This window comes from Raphanus sativus, chromosome 7 (assembly GCF_000801105.2).
Source record: "Raphanus sativus cultivar WK10039 chromosome 7, ASM80110v3, whole genome shotgun sequence".
Lineage (NCBI taxonomy): Eukaryota > Viridiplantae > Streptophyta > Magnoliopsida > Brassicales > Brassicaceae > Raphanus > Raphanus sativus.
The window spans coordinates 11,432,180-11,451,573 of record NC_079517.1 but is presented as its reverse complement, the minus strand read 5'-3'; the positions used below and the strand labels follow the sequence as shown (position 1 = coordinate 11,451,573).

The following is a 19,394-nucleotide window of genomic DNA, read 5'->3' as shown; positions in this document are numbered from 1 at the left end:
TTAGATTAATTATTGTATTGTTTGAAAACATTGATAGTAGTATATAAAATATATTGTTTGGAAACAATGATAATAGTATAAAGAAATAAGTATATTGTTTGGAAACATAGATAGTAGTATAAAGAAAGGAACATTAGTGATTTAATGCAGGTTTAACTATAAAGTATAAAAGTATATTTAATTTAAAAACTTACAAAATAAATGTTATGTCCAACAGAATGTTTCTGTTTTAATAAGATAGATTAGCCGACTAATTTTATAAGCTGTGACGGTGGATTAACTGCTTATGGACTTCTTTCGATTTGCGTCCCCTTATGTTCCCATCCTATGCGACAACACATTCAACTATACTCGGACTCTCGGAGTCCAATCAACGTTTCTCCCACTAATTACTTGCTTAATCACATATTAATCCGTGTTTAGTGATTACTGACATAGTTTTCACGTTTGGATTAGATTTAGAGTGCATGAACCATTGATTACGAAACACTTGTATTAGGTTATCTTTTTTATTATATTAGGTCGTTGAATGAAATGCAAGTTGGAAAGTATTTAATTTTAAACTAAAGTTTCTATTAGTGAGATGTAATATTAAAGTTTGATTAGTGACATGTAGTAGAATTTCGATTCGTGACATATATAACGAGAAATTCTTGGGTTCACCCCTAGAATGAACCTTTAGGATTTCGTTATTTCATATTTAGTATCTTTTAAAAAAAACAAAATATTGTCAAATTTTATTATGTTTTTAAAATAAAAATAAATAGAATATAATGTTTTTATATTCTTGACATTTTACCAAAAAAAAAGATTTTATATTTAAAATACCGTCAGCAAAACATTAAACCTAAATCATAAACCTTAATATTTTTTAAACTAAAAAATAAAACTAATAAAATTAATATTAATTGCAAACAAAAATACGTTTTAGAAAAATATATTTTTAATACCATCAGCCAAACACTAAACCCTAAATCTTAAACCCTAAATCCCTGGGTAAACCCTAAATCCTTGGGTAAATCATAAACCCAAGGGTTTAGGGTTTAGTATTTATGATTTACCCAAGGATTTAAGTTTACCCAGGGGGTTAGGGTTTAAGATTTAGGGTTTAGGGTTTATCCAAAAGTTTAGGATTTATGATTTACCCAAGGGTTTATTATTTACCCAAAGGTTTAGGGTTTAGTATTTAGGGTTTAGTGTTTTGCTGATTTGGTTAAAAATATTTAAAAAAAAATCCAAAGATTTAAGATTTATCCAAGGGTTTACCATGGATTTAAGGTTTATGATTTAGGGTTTAGTGTTTTGCTGACGGTATTTTAAATATAAAATCTTTTTTGCGACTACTATTATTTTCTATTTATTTTTTATTTTAAAATATAATAAAACTTGACAATATTTTGTTTCCTTTTTTAAAAGATACTGAATATGAAATAACGAAATCCTATTGGTTGGGTGAACCTAAAAGTTCACTCTAGGGGTGAACCCAAGTATTTCTCATATATAATCTGCTGTAAATAGAAGTTATTATTTGAAAAATACTTGGATTCACCCCTAGAGTGAACCTTTAGATTCACCCAACCAATAGGATTTCGTTATTTTATATTCAGTATCTTTTAAAAAAGAAAACAAAATATTGTCAAGTTTTATTATGTTTTTAAAATAAAAAATAAATAAAAAATAATAGTAGTCGCAAAAAAAATATATTTAAAATACCGTCAGCAAAACACTAAACCCTAAACTCTAAACCCTAAATCATAAACCTTAAATCCATAGTAAATATTTGGATTTTAAAAAAAAAATATTTTTAACACAATCAGCAAAACACTAAACCCTAAACCCTAAATACTAAACCCTAAACCCTTGGGTAAATCATAAACCCTTGGATAAATCCTAAACCGTAGGATTTAGAATTTATCCAAGCATTTTGGATTTACCAATGATTTAAGGTTTACCGAGGGGTTTAGGGTTTAGGATTTAGAGTTTAGGGTTTAGTGTTTGACTAACGCTATTAAAAATATATTTTTCTAAAACGTATTTTTGTTTGCAATTACTATCCAAAGATTTAGGATTTGTCCAAGGGTTTACTATGGATTTAAGGTTTATGATTTATGGTTTAGTGCTTTGCTGACGGTATTTTAAATATAATTTTTTTTTACGACTACTATTATTTTCTACTTATTTTTTAATTTAAAAACATAATAAAACTTGACAATATTTTGTTTCCTTTTTTAAAAGATACTGAATATGAAATAACGAAATCCTATTGGTTGGGTGAACCTAAATGTTCACTCTATGGGTGAACCCAAGAATTTTTCTTATTATTTCATTAAAATAACTAATCAGTAATTTTTGTGTAACTTGTAATATGTCTCAATTAAATAAAAACTGTAAACATCAATAAATATAATATTTCCTACAAATTTGTAAACAAAATGACTAGAAAAAATAAAATATAATAAATAAAAAAATTAATGAAACGTACTTAAACATACTGTATATGTGTAATGATGATAAAAACTATATAAACATATAGCTTGTAATATAAAACAGTCCGTCTCTGGCTTGCACAGTTACTTCCACAGTTTGTAGATAAAACAAACAGTTACACTAGATGTAAATATGTTTTTGCATGAATAAAATTTGACACTCATTCAAAAAAAAAAAACATATAGCTTTATACTGAGTTATGTTTTCACTTATTTAAAGAAAAAATTGATCTATGTAAGCGATTCTTCCTAATTTAGTAATCAAACATATTTTAAAAAAGGACAATATAAAGACCGATGAATTAACACAAAGTGCCGAAGTTGTCTAACAGCTATGAAGGCCGATGAATTACCAAACAAAGTGGTCAAACAATTGTTGAGAATATTTTATTAATTAACAAAAGTAAACATTAGACAACTATCATATTTTAAAATTGTTTGCAATTCAGAAAAGCAAACACTAATAGAAACAATAGAAACAATAAAATATTAAAAAAAACAATAAAATATTAGTTCAAGTTAACTCGAGTTTTAATATGCAATTTTCTTTGATGTTGGTTTAGTATTTGATTTATTAATTTACAATGAAGATGAATCAAAAGTATAATTCAACTCTAACACATAAAAAAAAATCAAAATCTTAAAACTAATTAATTGTAATTTTTTTGATTAATGCCCATAACCCAAACTCTTGTAAATTATGTTACCATTGAAGCCTACATACATGCAAAAACGTTTCTTGAAGGTCAATCTTAACACTGTTCGATATTATTTTAAATCATATATTGATTTAATTACTGAAACTACTGAAACTGTACTTCCATTCTTAAGTATTGCAAGTTGTAAGTTTTTTATTGATTTATAATCATGATGGTAGATTAATCTTTTTAGGTTTTAGATGGTGTTTCAATATATCATCCAAAAACTAAAGTGCAAACGTCATATATATTTTAAAATTAGAGAAAAAAGTTTTATTGAAAGAAAACATAATCGATCTTATTAAAATAAAATTGAAAAATAAAGGAACGAAAACAAATAAAGAAAAGAGAATGCAGCTTTTTATTCAACTTTTACATAAGCTTTTGACTTTTAGGGATCTTTCTTCATTTGCTTTACATTTTCAATAATTTTTCATCATCACTACACACTACAATGGACAATAATTATATCACCATCAGCTTAAACTAATGATAAAGCGTACAACTCATTTCTTCCACTACCATTCTCATTATCACAGAAGACAGACAAGGATCAGTAAACCCCCCTACTCTGTTAATTTAAGACGAATAAACACTGCTGCAGTTCTTTATCAAAATCTCAGTTATTTATTTTTTATTTTTTTGGTAAAATATTAAATTTTATACCAAGTTTTAAGATTTTTGATAGACATTACACAAACACAAGTAGCAGAATGCACAAAATTAAACTAACACAAGGACCTACAGAACAAATTAACTAAAGAAGCAAAAAAGACTCTGTCGACTTAGGCATAGACCTTAGCGCAGCACCAAAAGACCAGAGGACGAGGAATGAACAATGAGTGATCAGTTATCACTTATCGCGAGTTATCGGAGAGAAAGGCGCTCTCAAACCTTGAAACACAATTTCGGTTATTTTGCTTACGTGAAAACTTGAACGAGGGAAGATTCAAAGCCACACACTTTTCTTCGCTAATTAACAAAAAAACTACACAATAATCTATTCATTAGTTACCCAAAAATCTAATCAAATAACACATCAAAACAAAAGCGTTTTGCTCGTCACAAAAAAAATTACAAAATAATAAGGTGTCTTCTTCCTACAATTTTTTATTCATCTTTGTTGTCTCGTTCGTTGCCCCATGTTTTGCTCCTCCTTATATGCGTTCCACTGTCTCACTCTTATTATCTCCAAATATTATATATGTAAAATATGGAGAAGAACGGGTTTCTTTGTGTTGTAGGCTACTCTCTAGTTTTATTTATATACTCTAAGCTTTTAGTTTGTTCCACCCACAAGTTAAAATACTTTTGCGTTTTTTTCTTCCTTCTCCTCTACACGTATCCATTGTAAGGTTCACGTAATCAAAAGCTTATAACCCGAGTAGAATGTAGTAAACCAGCGTGATAGGAAGCGCTATAAGCATTCCGAATATTACCCTGCAAATCATTCGGTTATATTATGTTAATTTTTTGTTAAAATAACATTAGTGATCTTATGAATAATAATCATAATACTCCACGACTTACCCTGTACTTAAAATAGCAGGATGGACATTGTACTCTTTTGCAAACACAAAGGGTACAATCCCTTGAGGCAATGCGGCCTAAAAGTCATACAAAAACATTTAGATTACTTTTGGTAACAACCCAAAAACATTTAATTAGTAACAAATCACATTTTATACATTCTCTATCATGTTTTTTTGGTTGAAATGTTAAATTTCTCTATATCATGTTATAAAAGTGTAAGATATTCTTTACCTGAACAATGGCGACACGCAGTAAATCACCACGCAGTCCAATAGCTATAGAGGCAACTGCCATCACGACCGGACCTGTGAGGAACCTAACCGCCATCGCAAATGTTGCCACGGAATTCCCACAAGCGATTAATTTGGGTTGCAACGCCATGAACAACCCTTCACGAATTGTTTTCACATACAGTTCATAATTTCAAAATCAGTCGATAAATAAATTAAATATATATCTTTCTGCTTACAATAATGTGTGTGTATGTTTATAATAAAAATTATATATATATGAAAGAAATCCAATCAACTCCCATATAAATGGGGACCATGAGGACTATCAACAACACGAGACCATGTCGTCCACCATAACGATTTATCTAATACGACACTCACACCATTGCCCCACCTGTCGGATGGTCCCATCCCAAAACTTTAATCTTATTTTTTATTTCCATATTTAAAATTATGGACTACAAAATTTAGTTATTTTATCGTGTACGGGGGAGTGTTCAAAATAAAACAATCGTGTAAACAGGTTAATATGTTAACGAAAATATGCAAAACTCAGAAATTAATCTGATTTACTCTTTTTTTAAGTAGCTCTAAAAAGGAATAAAACAGAGAGTATGAAGATGACTAACCCAAACTGAACATTGCCATTCCAAGACCAGCATCAGATAGAATGGAGATAGATTGCTGAATGATTTTGGGCATTGCCACGTGCCACCTTCACATTCAAAACCGGAATCAATTTTCTGAGAACCGGTCGGTTGAAGTTGAAGAATACAAAAATTGAATTTCGATTTAGTTACTAACCGGAAAGCAACCAGAGCCCAGATGAGACCAATGAGGCTAGAGTAAGTGTTTGGGTTTCTGATTAACTTCCTCCACACCATGATCAGTATCAGCCTCGTCATTACACTCGCCGGCGGCATATGTTTCCTTTGACTTGCTTCATCTCCAGCGGCGGCTCCGAGTCCTGTCTTCGCTTGTAGCACCGCATTAGGAACATGTTTGTTCAGTCCATTCTCAGCGTCTTTTGCTCTCTCTCCTTCACCTTCTTCTTCTCTTCCCGCGATACTAGCTGGTTCACCGTTCTGAGATTGGTCGGGGACTAACATCCTGATCTCTTTGGCACCTTGGTCGGATCTTCCACCTTGTTCATTGTTTGATCCCGTATCAGGGGCGTTAAGACCCGCCCGGTCTGAAACGGGCGACCCGTTAGAGCTCCACACGAACATGTGTAGTTCCTTGGAGCTCGCGTCATGGTTGTTTGACTTACCGTCGGTGTTAAGATTCGTCTGCTGATTCGTGCTGGTGTCTTTATGAGTTTTACTGATGGCTTTGTTTGCTGTTGTTGAAGAAAACTCAGGATTTGGAGCCGGGTAAGACCCGCCTCCTCCTCCTCCTGGGTGATACCCGAATTTCGGGGAGGAAGCCATGGCGCAATTCTCCTCGAAATTCGAAGGTCTTGGAGTAGGGCCTCTTGAAGACTGCATGGAGTACATGTCGGCCGGACCGAAGTTGGAGAGACGGCCGCCAGGGAAACCCATCATCGAGTAGAAGTCTGATTGGTTGAAGTTTGAGCCTCTAGGAGTGGTGCTTAAGCTGTAAATCTCAGCTCCGGTGAGATTAGACGGCCGTGGAGTCATGTTCGGCCCGCAGAAGGAACGACGGGAAGCGTTTGACTTCCTCACGGTGACGTGAAGCTTCCCGTCGTTTCCTATCTCTGCGTCCGTTTCAAGAAAATCGTGGCCGTCCAGGGAAACGACGTCGGATTCCACCTTGAAGGAAACTATGGAGGCAGCCGTCTCAGGGAACTGCTCCATGATGAGCATCTTGGCACCGCGGAACTCGAAGAGGAAGAGGAGAAGCGTGTACCAGATGATACACTGGAGGACCACGACTTGGACCATGAGCGAACCGGCGTATTCGCCGTACATGGCGATCAAGAGAGGGATTCCCATGACGAGCGTGTTCGGGAGCGTGGAGAGGGAGAAGATCGTGATGCTCCACTCGAGGCTGCCGGAGCGGGTGAAGTTAGCCCAGAGGACTAAGAGAGCGAGCATGAGGATTTTTTGGAGAGTGTCGGCTGCGATGAAACGGAGGTTCATGGCGTATGGATTGTTGGTGGAGATGAAGTGGAAGGAGAGGAGAGGGACGGCGAAGATGGCCACGAAGCGGTTGATTCCAGAGCATTGATCAGGTGAGAAGATTTTCCACCACCGTACAGAGCCGTAGGCGAGGATCATAGCTACGTAGAGAGGTATCACGGCCGTGAGGACCGTGTAGAGGTCGTGCCATGAGATCATCTTCTTTCTGGTTGATTAGAGAGAAAAACGTTAAGCAATGGTGTGGAGGTATGAAAGGAGACTGAAGAAGAAGAAGAAGGTGGGGACTTGAGCATGTGTGAAGGAGTGAGCAACTTTGGCTCTGAGGATATAATTTAAGGAGTGATAGCCACTTTACACCTCTTTTTATACAGCAAATACTTGACACCCCAAAGTTTCTTTTTACCTATTTGTTTATTTTTATTACTGTTTTAATTTCTTATTCTTTTGAAAATTTAATTATCGTTTTTAACATCATTGTTCTTCTCGTAGAATAGCTGCTATACAGTGTATTGGGTCAATTTGTTAAGTAATAACTATAGTGTTTCATTTATTTGGTTAAATGACCAAATGGTTAATATGTAAATAAATGGAACATGTTTTTGTGTATTCTTATTATTTATAATACAATAATAAATTAGCATCAAAATAAACTTGTCGATGAAAATGTATATGGAGAAAACTTGTGTAAAATAGAAGTTGTAGTCTGCACCAGTTTTACATGTGCAAAAATAGCATCTAAGTTAGATCTTAAAAAGAAAGTCTACATGTGGCATCGCAGACATACCTTTTTCTCTTATGTCCCCTCTCCTCTTTGCTTTGGTATAAGTTTCACATCACCTTTCTTTCACATCCTCTAACTAATCCATTTTTGTATAATGATTAAATGACGAATTTCAGTATATATATGTACCCTAGACAATAACAAAAGTAATAATTCAATATCGAAAATAGGATTCGAAATTTTCATATAAAAATGAAAAGCTAACAAAGTAATCACTCAAAATTTTTGGAGACAAGATGGGCTGGAGACAAAGAAGATCCACCATGGAGTTGGATGGCACAAATGGAATTTGGCTAATGGCGTCAAGTGTATGTTATTGTTAGGTTTACTCATTTGTCCCGTGAAGTAGGCAACAATCAATTACTCCTTATAGGAGCATATACTTTAGTCTAGTCTCATCATTAAGCTAATGTCTTTGCTAAGCTTCATGATATACGTCCCTTCTCAATTATTTGTTCAAATCAACTCAAATCTGAATTTAGTTACTATAAAGGTTACCGTGTTATATATTTAGCCAATCTGTAATTTAAATCACTTTTTATTATGTAAAGAAAATGTCTTACTTTAACCTTTTATTATAGTAAACTTTTTTCATGTATGGGTAATACTACCTTTTAAGTTTAAGTACACAACTAGAGTTCCTTATAAATAATTGGTTGAGACAGAGAATGTCGTGACCTTCTTGTGACTTAGTGTGTCTGTATCTTTCTGCATAACTCATCACTGGACATAACTTCCACAAATAAGTCCAAACACGGATGATTAATTGCGATAAAGATATATAAATATAAAATCTGTCGTCCTTGCGTTATTTATTCAAGTTTTTTTTCTCATCACGAGTCAAAATAATACATATATACATATATTAAAATAATAAATGGCTTCAGTTAACCAAATATCAAATCCTAAATGTGGGCATAAGATTAGGGAACTTTTGGAAGCACTTCACAGGTCAGCGTAACCATTTTCATTAACAAGAAGTTTATTCAATCTCTCTAGCTAGTACAAGAATATCTACGGGAAACACGGAAGTATCAAATATATAATTACGAAAATGGCATATATAGTACCTACAAACCAATGTTACTGGAAGCAATTTTTCCGCTACCAGTAGAGCTGCACCAATAACTCAGTAAGCCAAGAACTTTTCCATATATGGTGAAAATAGCGTCATAACTCTAAAAGAGGTGTATCACACATGTGTATCTACAATCAGGTTAAATTACAAGTCAAACTCTATTCTTTTAAGTCAAACTTTAACATAGTGTTCGTCCTTGATATACGGAATTGCAGGAACGATAACGAAATGTAAGCTAATATAAGACTTACGCTTCCAATTGTCTTTGAGATATGTACTTATCAACTTTCATAGGTCAGAAACAAGGACACACGATCAACCACACACATTAGGAAGAAAAAAAGAACGGTACTGTTGGTGGAGATTTAGCGATCATATTTAAATTACAATTTGATGATATGGTTGGAATATTAACTAAATGATGGACTTGACGACCTAAATGTTGAACAATCAACGAATGCAATTATAACAATTCAAACCGAGCTTAGTTGATGCTTACTACTGGTGCTCAACTCCTTAATTAGACTACTTCAGCTGCAAGTCGTATTTTGCATTTTTTTTTTTTTGCAAAAAGTTACATAATTATGTCCCTAGTATAATTTTAAAAAATCGTCATAGAAATTTTTTCCGTAGATATTTTCGTTTTTAAAGCTCAATGTAGTAAATACCACTAAGTTTTTTTTGTTTTGGACTTTACCAACTAAACTTTTTGTAAGGAGAATAATTGATATTGTCCTCTTAGGAGATGTTATTCTGTTAACCAAAACAAGGTTCTAATAATGTGAGAACTATTAAAACAAAACATAATTCGAAGAGAATTTACAAAAAACATAAAAAGACACACAAATAAGCCACTCGTATGAAATAAACACAATTAATGATTTAGCATTTAAATACAAATCAGTTGTGGAATTTCATCCTATTTTCGTTTCTTTTTCAAGATTCTGTTTAGGGTGATTATAAAAAATCTTATTCATCAAAGTTTTTTTTTTCAATTTGTTTATATATTTTTATTTCAAAATAGATGGACTATATTATAAAGATGAGTTTTGATCTTCATAGTGATCTTTATAGTGAAGAAATTCTTCTTTTGAAGAAAAATATAGATGTCAATTAGAAATAGTCCCAAGTATTGGTTTTAGATCTTCAAATAAGTGAAACAAAAATTAGACAATTTTGAAAGTGGACAATGATGGGTACTGGTGACTAAACAAGAGAATTAAATAACCACAAGGTGGTGGGTTACTGGTTTTGAGGCAGTTCCAACGCCGATAAGAATCCAGGTTCGAATACCCCTTGTGGCCACGAAATGCTTTACGCCATCCCCAAGTTTAAATTTAAGTGCGGTGTTGGTGCTGGGCTCTTGGGTAATGGGTATTAGTAACGGCTGGTTTCGGGCCAGGGGTGACTACGGGCCTAAGGATTGCGGAAAGCTACGGAAGTGACTACGGGCCTATGGGTTGCGGAAAGCTACGGAAGTGTCTACGGATCTACGGGTTGCGGAACATCCCTGTTAAAAAAAAAAAAAAAAAAAAAAAAACAAGAGAATTAAAGAGGCTGAAATTGTCGTAACTATAAAAAAGAAACTCTTAAAATACTGAATAGTAGAAAGTATTTGATCGTCAATTATTGATTAATAATCTGGGACAAAAGACTAAAAGCTCACGAGCAAATGAAAAAGAAGAGAATGACAGATGTGTGAGTGTGAAAATCAACTGCACATGTTATAACGTACTCATCTCGATGATGTGATTCATTTTCTTGAGTATACTGCAATATATCGAATTTGAACCGACGGTGACATAATTCTTCTTTCTTTTGTTTGAAATGCATGAATTTTCTTAGAAAAACGATTAAGTTAAGAACTAAACAAAATCTTAAATAAATTGGGTAAATTGGGTCTTGTTTTTATAAAAAAAAATCATTTAGACATCCATCGGACTAATGAAACGTTCATTTATGTAATGCAGTGAGGTCTCTTAATTCTACTTACTACAGTACCCTATTTTACCCATCTAACTTTTTTTAGTTATTATTGTTTTTCATCAGCAATGCAACAAATATAATCTCTGACCAATGAAACCAGTCCACATGGACGTCGTCAGAAAACAGGGTAAAAAGTGGCGTTAAGTCCATTGTCCATAATGAAAGCTCGTGAGACTCAACATGGGCAATCTTCCTCATGCAGTAATATGAAGAGTACACACATTCCTCTGTCAGTCACTCTGAGTTGTCTACGAAAACAAACTTTGGATATTGCATATTTATTCTTATTTCAAAATTTGCTTCCATACTAAATATGGGAACAACTTCTTGTTACTTCTTTCAATATAAATTTTATATAAAATATTTTATAAAACAAATGAAAGAATAGGCAATAAGCCAATTATGACATATCGTAGGTGTCTAGCCAGTCCCGAGTGTACATCGTTCGTTTACTAAATTCTCCCAGTGAGAAATTGTAATATTAAAATAAGCTTTACAAGAAAATAAATGTAATATAACTGTACCTAATATACTTTACCAGTGAAAAGAATTTAAGTATTCATACTATATTAAGGATTTTGTTGTGAATATTTCATTTCTAGTTTGATAGAACAGAAATGACTAGCTTTTCAAGTTTCAGGGTATTAAGCTATCCAGCCCATTTGGGTATTAAGCCCAAATCCGTTGTTCAACGTCGTTCTAGAGAATGCCCGTTTTAGTTAAATTTTTTAAACTACATAGAATGTTTTATTTTTAAGAATTTTAATATCTTCAAAAAATTTATTTTTAATTATTTTTACGACCGGATCCGGATACCGCGGATAATACGATATGGATCCGTAAACCAGGAATTCAAAATTAAAATTCTAAATCCCATAGATCCGATGAATTCTGATCCGTATACCCTAAATTTTTTTAATATCCTTATCCAAATTCGTAAAAAATTTCATTTAATTTTTAATTTCATTATATTTATTAAAATGATGATATTATTGTTATTTTGTCAACATGATATTTATTATTTATATATAAGAAGTTATGTTTTGTTTAATATTTAATATATAATATTAATAATATTATATTTTTAAAATATATTTAAATTTTATTTTTATTAATAATTATATTTGATATATAATATTTATACGTAAAATATATATATTTTAATATTGTATATGTATATATTATAAATCTTGTTTAAAATTTATTTTAAAATTTTCATTAATTTTAAAATAGTTTTTTTTTTTTGCAAATCCAGATACTGATACACGTAGATAGATAGTACGATGTAGACGGATATCCGGATTCTGGATATATGAAAACCACGAATTTAGATACTAAATCCATGGATTCGACGAATCTTGATGCAGACTTTAATACCCCAAAACTTTCCATATATTTGGATCCGTCTCACCCCTAATACTTATTACTTATATAAAATAATTGCATTTTGTTTAAATATTTAATTTTTATTAAAAATTTAACATTTATTTAAATATAATAATTTATTAAATTAAATTGATCTGCATTTGTTCGAAATTAAGTATAAATTACATTGAAATTCGAAGTTTATTGGGAATCCGTCAACTTTTTTTTTTGATCAAACTAATTTTATAAATTATCATATTTGATTAATATTTGTTTGATTATGTATTTTCAATTATTTCTCCAATGTTAGTCATAAATTTTTCTTATCTAGTTTTTGTTTTTCATCTCACTTGCCTCAACCATAAAACTAATATTATTCTATTTATCTTAATTATTACCAATTATAAAAATAAACTATACATACATATTTCATAAACTAAATACTATATAACTTTTGTTATGAGCATATATTATAATAATATATAAATAACATATATAAATATTTACTATATAGAAATTATATAAAATTGTGAATATATAATATACATAGACATAATTTTCTATTAACGTATTTATAAATATATAAAATAAGTTTGTATTTAAAAAAAATAATAATAAAACTGAAAAGTTTGAACAGTATATTAAATGTACTTTTGAGATGAAATATAGTACTTGATTAAAGTGAAAGAACAAATTAAATGAATATATTTATAGGTGAGATAAAGAAAAAGGAAAAAAGCAAACTAATCTGATTGGCCCTCAGCATGTTTTTGGTATCTTTTCTTTTTCTCCTGCAGATCACTAAATCAATAATATGACAAAATTTATCTTGCATGTAAAACTTATGATTTTATTCTGTTCTGCATTTAGAAAATTGAATTGAAAAAATAATACAGTCCAATCTGCACTATCGATGACTTGCATTTATCCTGCATTTGGCTTTGTTACATTGAGAGTCATAATGATGTCCCCTAGTTATAAAAGTTACTAGATCAATCACTGATTATACTCTTTAGTAAATTATGTTATTTTCTGAAATAAAGGTGGTTGTGACAAATAAACAAATTTGAAAAGTTACTTTTCAATAATGTCTAGAAAAAATGTATGGACTCAATAAATATTTTTCTTATGGGTTAATGTTTTTCTTTATAAAAAATTGCTTCTGAGTGAATTTTCTAACCAATACAGAATCTTCAATGTATTGCTATATTTCTTAACTAAACTAGAATAAACCTACAGGAAGTTGAACTTTTTTTTAATCATACTCTGTTTGGAATGAAAAATTGAATAATAAATAAATAAAATCTTATTTGTTTATTTATGGAATAACTTTATTTTTTACTCTACTATAGAATGATAAATGAAATAGAACTAAAAGAGATTTAATTTCAAACTTTATTTGAATCTAGAAAATGAAGTAGGATAGTTAATTCTTAGTTAATGACAGCAAAATATTTGACTATGGCGTTTTTGATGTTTTAAAGTTGAATTACATCTTCACTGTGACCATTTCAAATTTCATATGTATCGACCAAGAAAATCTGATTACAAACTTATGGTTTTAAACATTATAAAACTAAAAGATAATGGAAGTTCTAGAGAAAAAACAAAGCAGAGTGAAAAAAGAGAGCAAAGTTAGAATAGCAGAGCTACCTGCTGCCAATAATTATGTATATCTGAGCAGAGATTTAACAACTGCGAAAATGAAAGTAACGACGTGCATTGTGTGATTGATGAATAGATCAGTTTATAAACAATACAAAAAGCAATATAAAATAATACGGCAGGTGTAAAATTAAAATGATGTGGATGTGTTATTTTAATGAACAAACTTTTCCTCATCAACAGTTACTCAACTATCACACTACAAATAGGGACTGAAGAAGTCACTAGGGAACTCACTCCTCTCTCATATCCCAATTTTTACTCAAGATAAGCATTATCAGAGGTAGAAAAAATGGCTGAGGCGGCAATAACCAAGGCGTCTACTATGGTCGGGAAGCTTGAGACAGACGTGGAGATCAAAGCTTCGGCTGGACAGTTTCATCACATGTTCGCCGGGAGACCACACCATGTCTCCAAAGCATCTCCAGGCAAGATTAAAGGTTGTGATCTGCACGAAGGTGACTGGGGCAAGGTCGGCTCTATCGTCTACTGGAACTACTTTCATGGCAAGTATACTTAATTCATACAATTTTTCTCTTATGATCATTGGATTCTAACTAAACAAAGATTTATTAGGTCTAATAATATGAGGTATGCCACAAACCAAATCATGTAATGTCAATATAAACAGTTCTGTCTAGCTTAAGTTGATTTCAGAACCCCCCTCTACAAGACGATGACCAGTATAATACTACCACTTGAATATATGTACTTATAATAATAAGCTTTTGAACTAACATTTTATTCTCAAAGTTAATCCAAAATAATATTAACATTTTGAAATAATTTGGTGCAGATGGGGAGGCAAAGGTGGCCAAGGAGAGAATCGAGGCAGTGGAGCCGGATAAGAACTTGATCACGTTCAGGGTTATAGAAGGTGATCTGATGAAAGAGTACAAAAGCTTCGTGATCACGATCCAGGTGACTCCTAAGCACGGAGGGCCAGGGAGTATTGTGCACTGGCACCTTGAGTATGAGAAGATTAGCGACTTGGTTGCTCATCCCGAGACTCTCCTCCAGTTCTGCGTTGAAGTCTCCAAAGAGATCGACGAACATCTCTTGTCTGAGGAATAGAGGAGAGTACTCCTCGCGCGACTCTCCTATCAGTACTTGTGTGCATGGTTGAAGCAAGTTGATTTCAGTAATAAAAAGTTCAATAAATAACGAGTGTATAATATATATGAGTGACTTGTGAAATGGAAGTGCTGTATTATATATGCACGTATTCTACTTTCTTGTTTGTTAAAGTGTATTATGTTTGTCTTTAATAAAAGTATAAAGCATGTGATATATGTTCGGATCAATATCGTTTTTCTACTTTCATATATTCTTTTATCAATAACAAATAAATATCCAGGTTTGAATTTAGGTAATGAACTAGCACAAACAACAAAGCTACATATCATGGTTAGATTTGTATCGCAAGTGTCAGTTCCTCGTTCCACTCTGGGTTACAGTTGTTTTCCACAGTACGACTAGAAGGTGCTATACATTTTCATTACATTTCAACAAAGCAACCCTGCATATATATTTGTGTGGATATACAACAAATATACACTCATTCCATCTATATCTCGCACGTTACCTGAACAAAAGAAGAAACTTGGAGAGGTTCTAGTAAATCAGGGCTTGCTTCTTTTTCTTTGATCAAACCAACTTGCATTTAATTTAGAAGAGTTTAAACTCCATTAGAGGAGGATACAACAAAGCCGCAAAGAGCCAACAACAATGAGAAACTAATAAAACAGGGATAGAATTGATCATACAAATCACAGCAAAAAACAACAAAAATTGCATAAACTTCTTGAATACTTGCATCTAGTATTCGATCAGAGAAGGGCATTAGTTGGGAGGAAGATCCATGCAATACAAACAAAGCTTGAGCCTTTTTAAATAGTAGAAACATAATATATATATTAAGAGTTTAGGGTTAGATTCGAGATGTACAACTAAAGACCAAGCAGAGCCTTTTTAAAAAAATACAAAATATCTGATGAGACAAAGACGAACTAGTCTTTGCATGAACAGAAAAAAAAAACAACCACATCTTCAACGTCTCTGTTTATCATTACTGCATCTTAGTCCAATTGTTTTGTTTGCATCCATGATGTCTTCTTCGATCCTAAGAGAGCAAAATGCTCGCATTTAAATAAATAAAAAAACAAAGGATTATTATTATTAACATACCTTCTCGTCCAAGACCCTTGCAGCCTGGACCATCAGTCAACTCTAGCATGATTTCCAATTCCCCACACTCCACATTCCTTAATCTAAGAATCATGTCTTGTATGATCTTCCCGTTGCTCCAAGTGATGCTGCTTTCTTCAGCCAAACAGTTGGTCCTCCCTGGACGGATCCTCTTGATTGCACAACCATTGGGGAGCTTCTTGAAGTCCAACTCCATCTGATGCGCTTCTAGGAACGGTCTCATGTCTATTTCCGCATCACCCATCTTGTCATCTCCCGAGAATCTGTCTTTATCATACACCGTCTGCGTAAACAGAAGAATAATATGAGCCAAAAGGCCAGGCAATCTGGTGAAAGATATCCAAAAGAAATGCGAGAGCTTACCATACGGATTGGATCAGTCACATCTTTGATGGTAAGGGCCAGTTGTTCGTCCCACACTGGATTACAGTTACTATTGATCACACGCGTCTTCACTTTCTGAAGAAATGACATAAAATGGATTTAAACAAATGTATTGCAAGGTAAAAATGGTGGATTGAGAGAAGCAAACACAAAGACACAATAATCTGAGCCAAGTCAATCATGTCCCATTTCAAAGTTCTTAAATCTCAGATCACATTAATCAATTTGATACAGCTAACTATCTCACTTCGAGAGATGGCCCTTAAACATGATAACGTAATAAAAATGTTTATCAGCTTTGGGAGATGATTGACCCTCTAATAAGATTACATTTATCATTTTCAAGGATACCAATGCTATCATTTTGGGAGATTGACCCTTCAACAAGATAGTCGACTAGACATGTACTTTAATTTCAATTTAAAAGAAAAAAAAACAAACAAATGTTATCAGTTTAACAAGATTGACCCTTCAACCAGATTGTGTACTGCGAAAACAAATGTTTGTCATTTATAAAAGAAGACATAAAACGAAAATCAAGTTGAGATCTTTGTCACATGGTTGTGGCCACCAAAACCGTCACATGGTGAATCAGTCCGTCATGTAACTAACAAGTCTATATGATCCATAAATCTTTCACATTTACTCTAATGCAATAAGCTATAATCAATAAAGAATGAAACCCAAAACAATGCGTATCAAAAGGCAGAAACCTGATTAGCCAATGTGACAACAACATAAGGATCACTGGTCGTGGAGTCGCGAATCGCAAGATTAATCCCTCTTTTCACGTAAACTCTCATAACCCCTAGCTGTTTATCCTCCATCGCTGCAATTTCCACCCATAAACAAACAAACAAACAAAAATGAATTTTTTCAAATCAAGAGATACCCAAATGAGATATCGAAGAATAACACAAACCCTTGCCTTGGATTTGACGTAATTTACAAAACTGGAAACGATAGACGTTGATTTTGCGAGAGTTTTACGAGAAACATTCGACGTTGATTCGATGAGGACTTCCAAAAACAATATCGACAGATCCATCCGTTGTTTTCGGATGACCGGTTTCATCGCTGCTCCTTTGCTTTCTTTAGGACTCTTCCTTCTCACACATGACATGACATGACGTATCCTTCCTTCTCCATTTTTGGTTTTATGTTTTAGTCCCTACACTTTCTATTGATTTTCAATTTTAGCCAGTAACTATCGCCAGTAATATTTGGACCGAAAGCTAAGAACCAAACCTAACCAAACCAAAAGGGTTTTCTGGTTCTTAAATGGTTCATAATCAATTCTATCAGTCATTTAATAACAGAAATAACCGATGTAAACCTAATAAGAATATTCGAATGCTGAGGTCAACTTTTTATTTTATTTCAAATTTACATATGATTTGTTGTATGTGGCTAAATTAGTACAAGTCACTAGGTTATAAACTTTTTTTTTGAATAACGCGGTATATCCTGACATCCACCGAAGTGGGTCTAGACTAGCGGCGAGTGTCCGTATCAGCCTACATTATCGGCCGGAGTACACCAGGGTCACCAAATACTGGGGAAGCCCAGATTTAAAATTTTATTCCCAATAGCCAGCGGGATAAACTTTCAGTTTAGTGTGTTCTAATTTTTAGGAATTTTCATGTGTTTTTATCGTACAATATATTAAAAAAAATAGAAATAATTGTGAGCAACTGGACACCCAGGATTGGTATTATTATCTTTGTGTGAACTGATAATTGCTACTAGCTAATCTTACACCATTTTCAATGGTTTCCTTCATTTTCCCCTCAAAATGAAATAAATTTAAAATGAAGTTGTGATTTATTCCAATGGTTCTCTTCATTTTCTCCCTCGATTATTATTACATTCATTCTTCAACTTCTTATTTATTGCAAATAACACTTTTTACTTTAAAAGATTTTAAGATTATACTCACTTATGTTTAAATCTATAATTTAAACAAATTTTAACTTATAAAAAGAAAATATATTTATTACAATAATAAAAGTACATAACAACATACAAAGTAATAGTAAAATTTTACTTAAATAGTACTATTACTATATTTTTCCCACAAATGATCAATCAAAGCATTTTGAAGAGAAAAATGAGCATCTTTATCATTGGAGATGGATTTCCCTCGTTTTTTTATTTTTATATTATAATTTATAAAATTATCAATTATAGATAATTTTTAATAACTAATTATTGGTAATTATATTTTAAGAATTTTAATTAGTATACACGTATTAGATATAAAGTTATAAAAGTTATATTTAGTGTTAATATTTTATTTATGCATAAAATAAAGATTGTTAAAAAGTAAATAACTATTATGTAAATAAAAAAAGCTTGACATCAAAATGAAGTTGTGAATAGTATTCTTTCAAATTTAAGAAAATACTGTTTATATCTTTTTTTTTTTGTAAAAAGGCTTTCAAATTAAAATACTAAAAAATACAATGTATGGTTGTGACAACCATAAAGTTTGAAAAAATATGATGAGACAAGCCTCATATTCAACCAAGCATTAGCTTACATAAGAGAAGACTTATGATTCATAAGCATAATGAAACAAGAGATAAGATGAAACTACTAGGAGGATGGAGGGTAGTTTCCGCGGCCTCGACGACCCCTTTTACCCCTTCCTCTTACCGTTTTCCATTCCATATCTTGAAATTTTTGGACTGGTTTTATAGGTCTTCCACCTCGTGACATGTTGAGGTTTGCCGTAGCATCACTCATATATCCTCTTTCATCATCTTGCTCATTACAAGCAATTTGAGTGACATGAGGGATGCCATGTGCAGAGGAGTATGGAGGGACCAATAAATTGTCCAGTGAAACCGAGTTGGCTTCAAGGACAATAACA

General features: G+C 32.3%; 2 protein-coding genes and 1 pseudogene across 2 annotated transcripts; 1 reads left to right on the top strand and 2 right to left on the bottom strand.

Moving 5' to 3' along the window:
- Positions 1-4,130: 4,130 nt before the first annotated feature.
- On the bottom strand, positions 4,131-7,398 carry LOC108818230 (auxin efflux carrier component 3). Its single transcript, XM_018591129.2, has 5 exons — positions 5,755-7,398; positions 5,580-5,665; positions 4,949-5,106; positions 4,715-4,791; positions 4,131-4,624 (listed from the first exon to the last, which is right to left on the bottom strand). The coding sequence occupies exons 1-5, from the start codon at positions 7,248-7,250 to the stop codon at positions 4,558-4,560; spliced, it is 1,884 nt and encodes a 627-aa protein (XP_018446631.1). The 5' UTR covers positions 7,251-7,398; the 3' UTR covers positions 4,131-4,557.
- Positions 7,399-14,146: 6,748 nt separating this feature from the next.
- Positions 14,147-15,191, top strand: LOC108814226 (MLP-like protein 31). Its single transcript, XM_018586748.2, has 2 exons — positions 14,147-14,433; positions 14,724-15,191. The coding sequence occupies exons 1-2, from the start codon at positions 14,220-14,222 to the stop codon at positions 14,999-15,001; spliced, it is 492 nt and encodes a 163-aa protein (XP_018442250.1). The 5' UTR covers positions 14,147-14,219; the 3' UTR covers positions 15,002-15,191.
- A 658-nt stretch (positions 15,192-15,849) lies between these two features.
- On the bottom strand, positions 15,850-17,668 carry LOC108814225 (protein C2-DOMAIN ABA-RELATED 9-like; annotated as a pseudogene).
- Between the last annotated feature and the right edge of the window lie 1,726 nt (positions 17,669-19,394).

Bases quoted from the DNA above. Each gene is read 5' to 3' on its own strand.
- LOC108818230 (XM_018591129.2), bottom strand. From the start codon at position 7,250: ATGATCTCATGGCACGACCTCTACACGGTCCTCACGGCCGTGATACCT. The intron at 5,666-5,754 runs GTTAGTAACTAA...TTGAATGTGAAG, and splicing joins TGGGCTCTGGTTGCTTTCCG to GTGGCACGTGGCAATGCCCA. The intron at 4,792-4,948 runs GTAAAGAATATC...TATGACTTTTAG, and splicing joins TGCGTGTCGCCATTGTTCAG to GCCGCATTGCCTCAAGGGAT.
- LOC108814226 (XM_018586748.2), top strand. From the start codon at position 14,220: ATGGCTGAGGCGGCAATAACCAAGGCGTCTACTATGGTCGGGAAGCTT. The intron at 14,434-14,723 runs GCAAGTATACTT...AATTTGGTGCAG, and splicing joins CTACTGGAACTACTTTCATG to ATGGGGAGGCAAAGGTGGCC.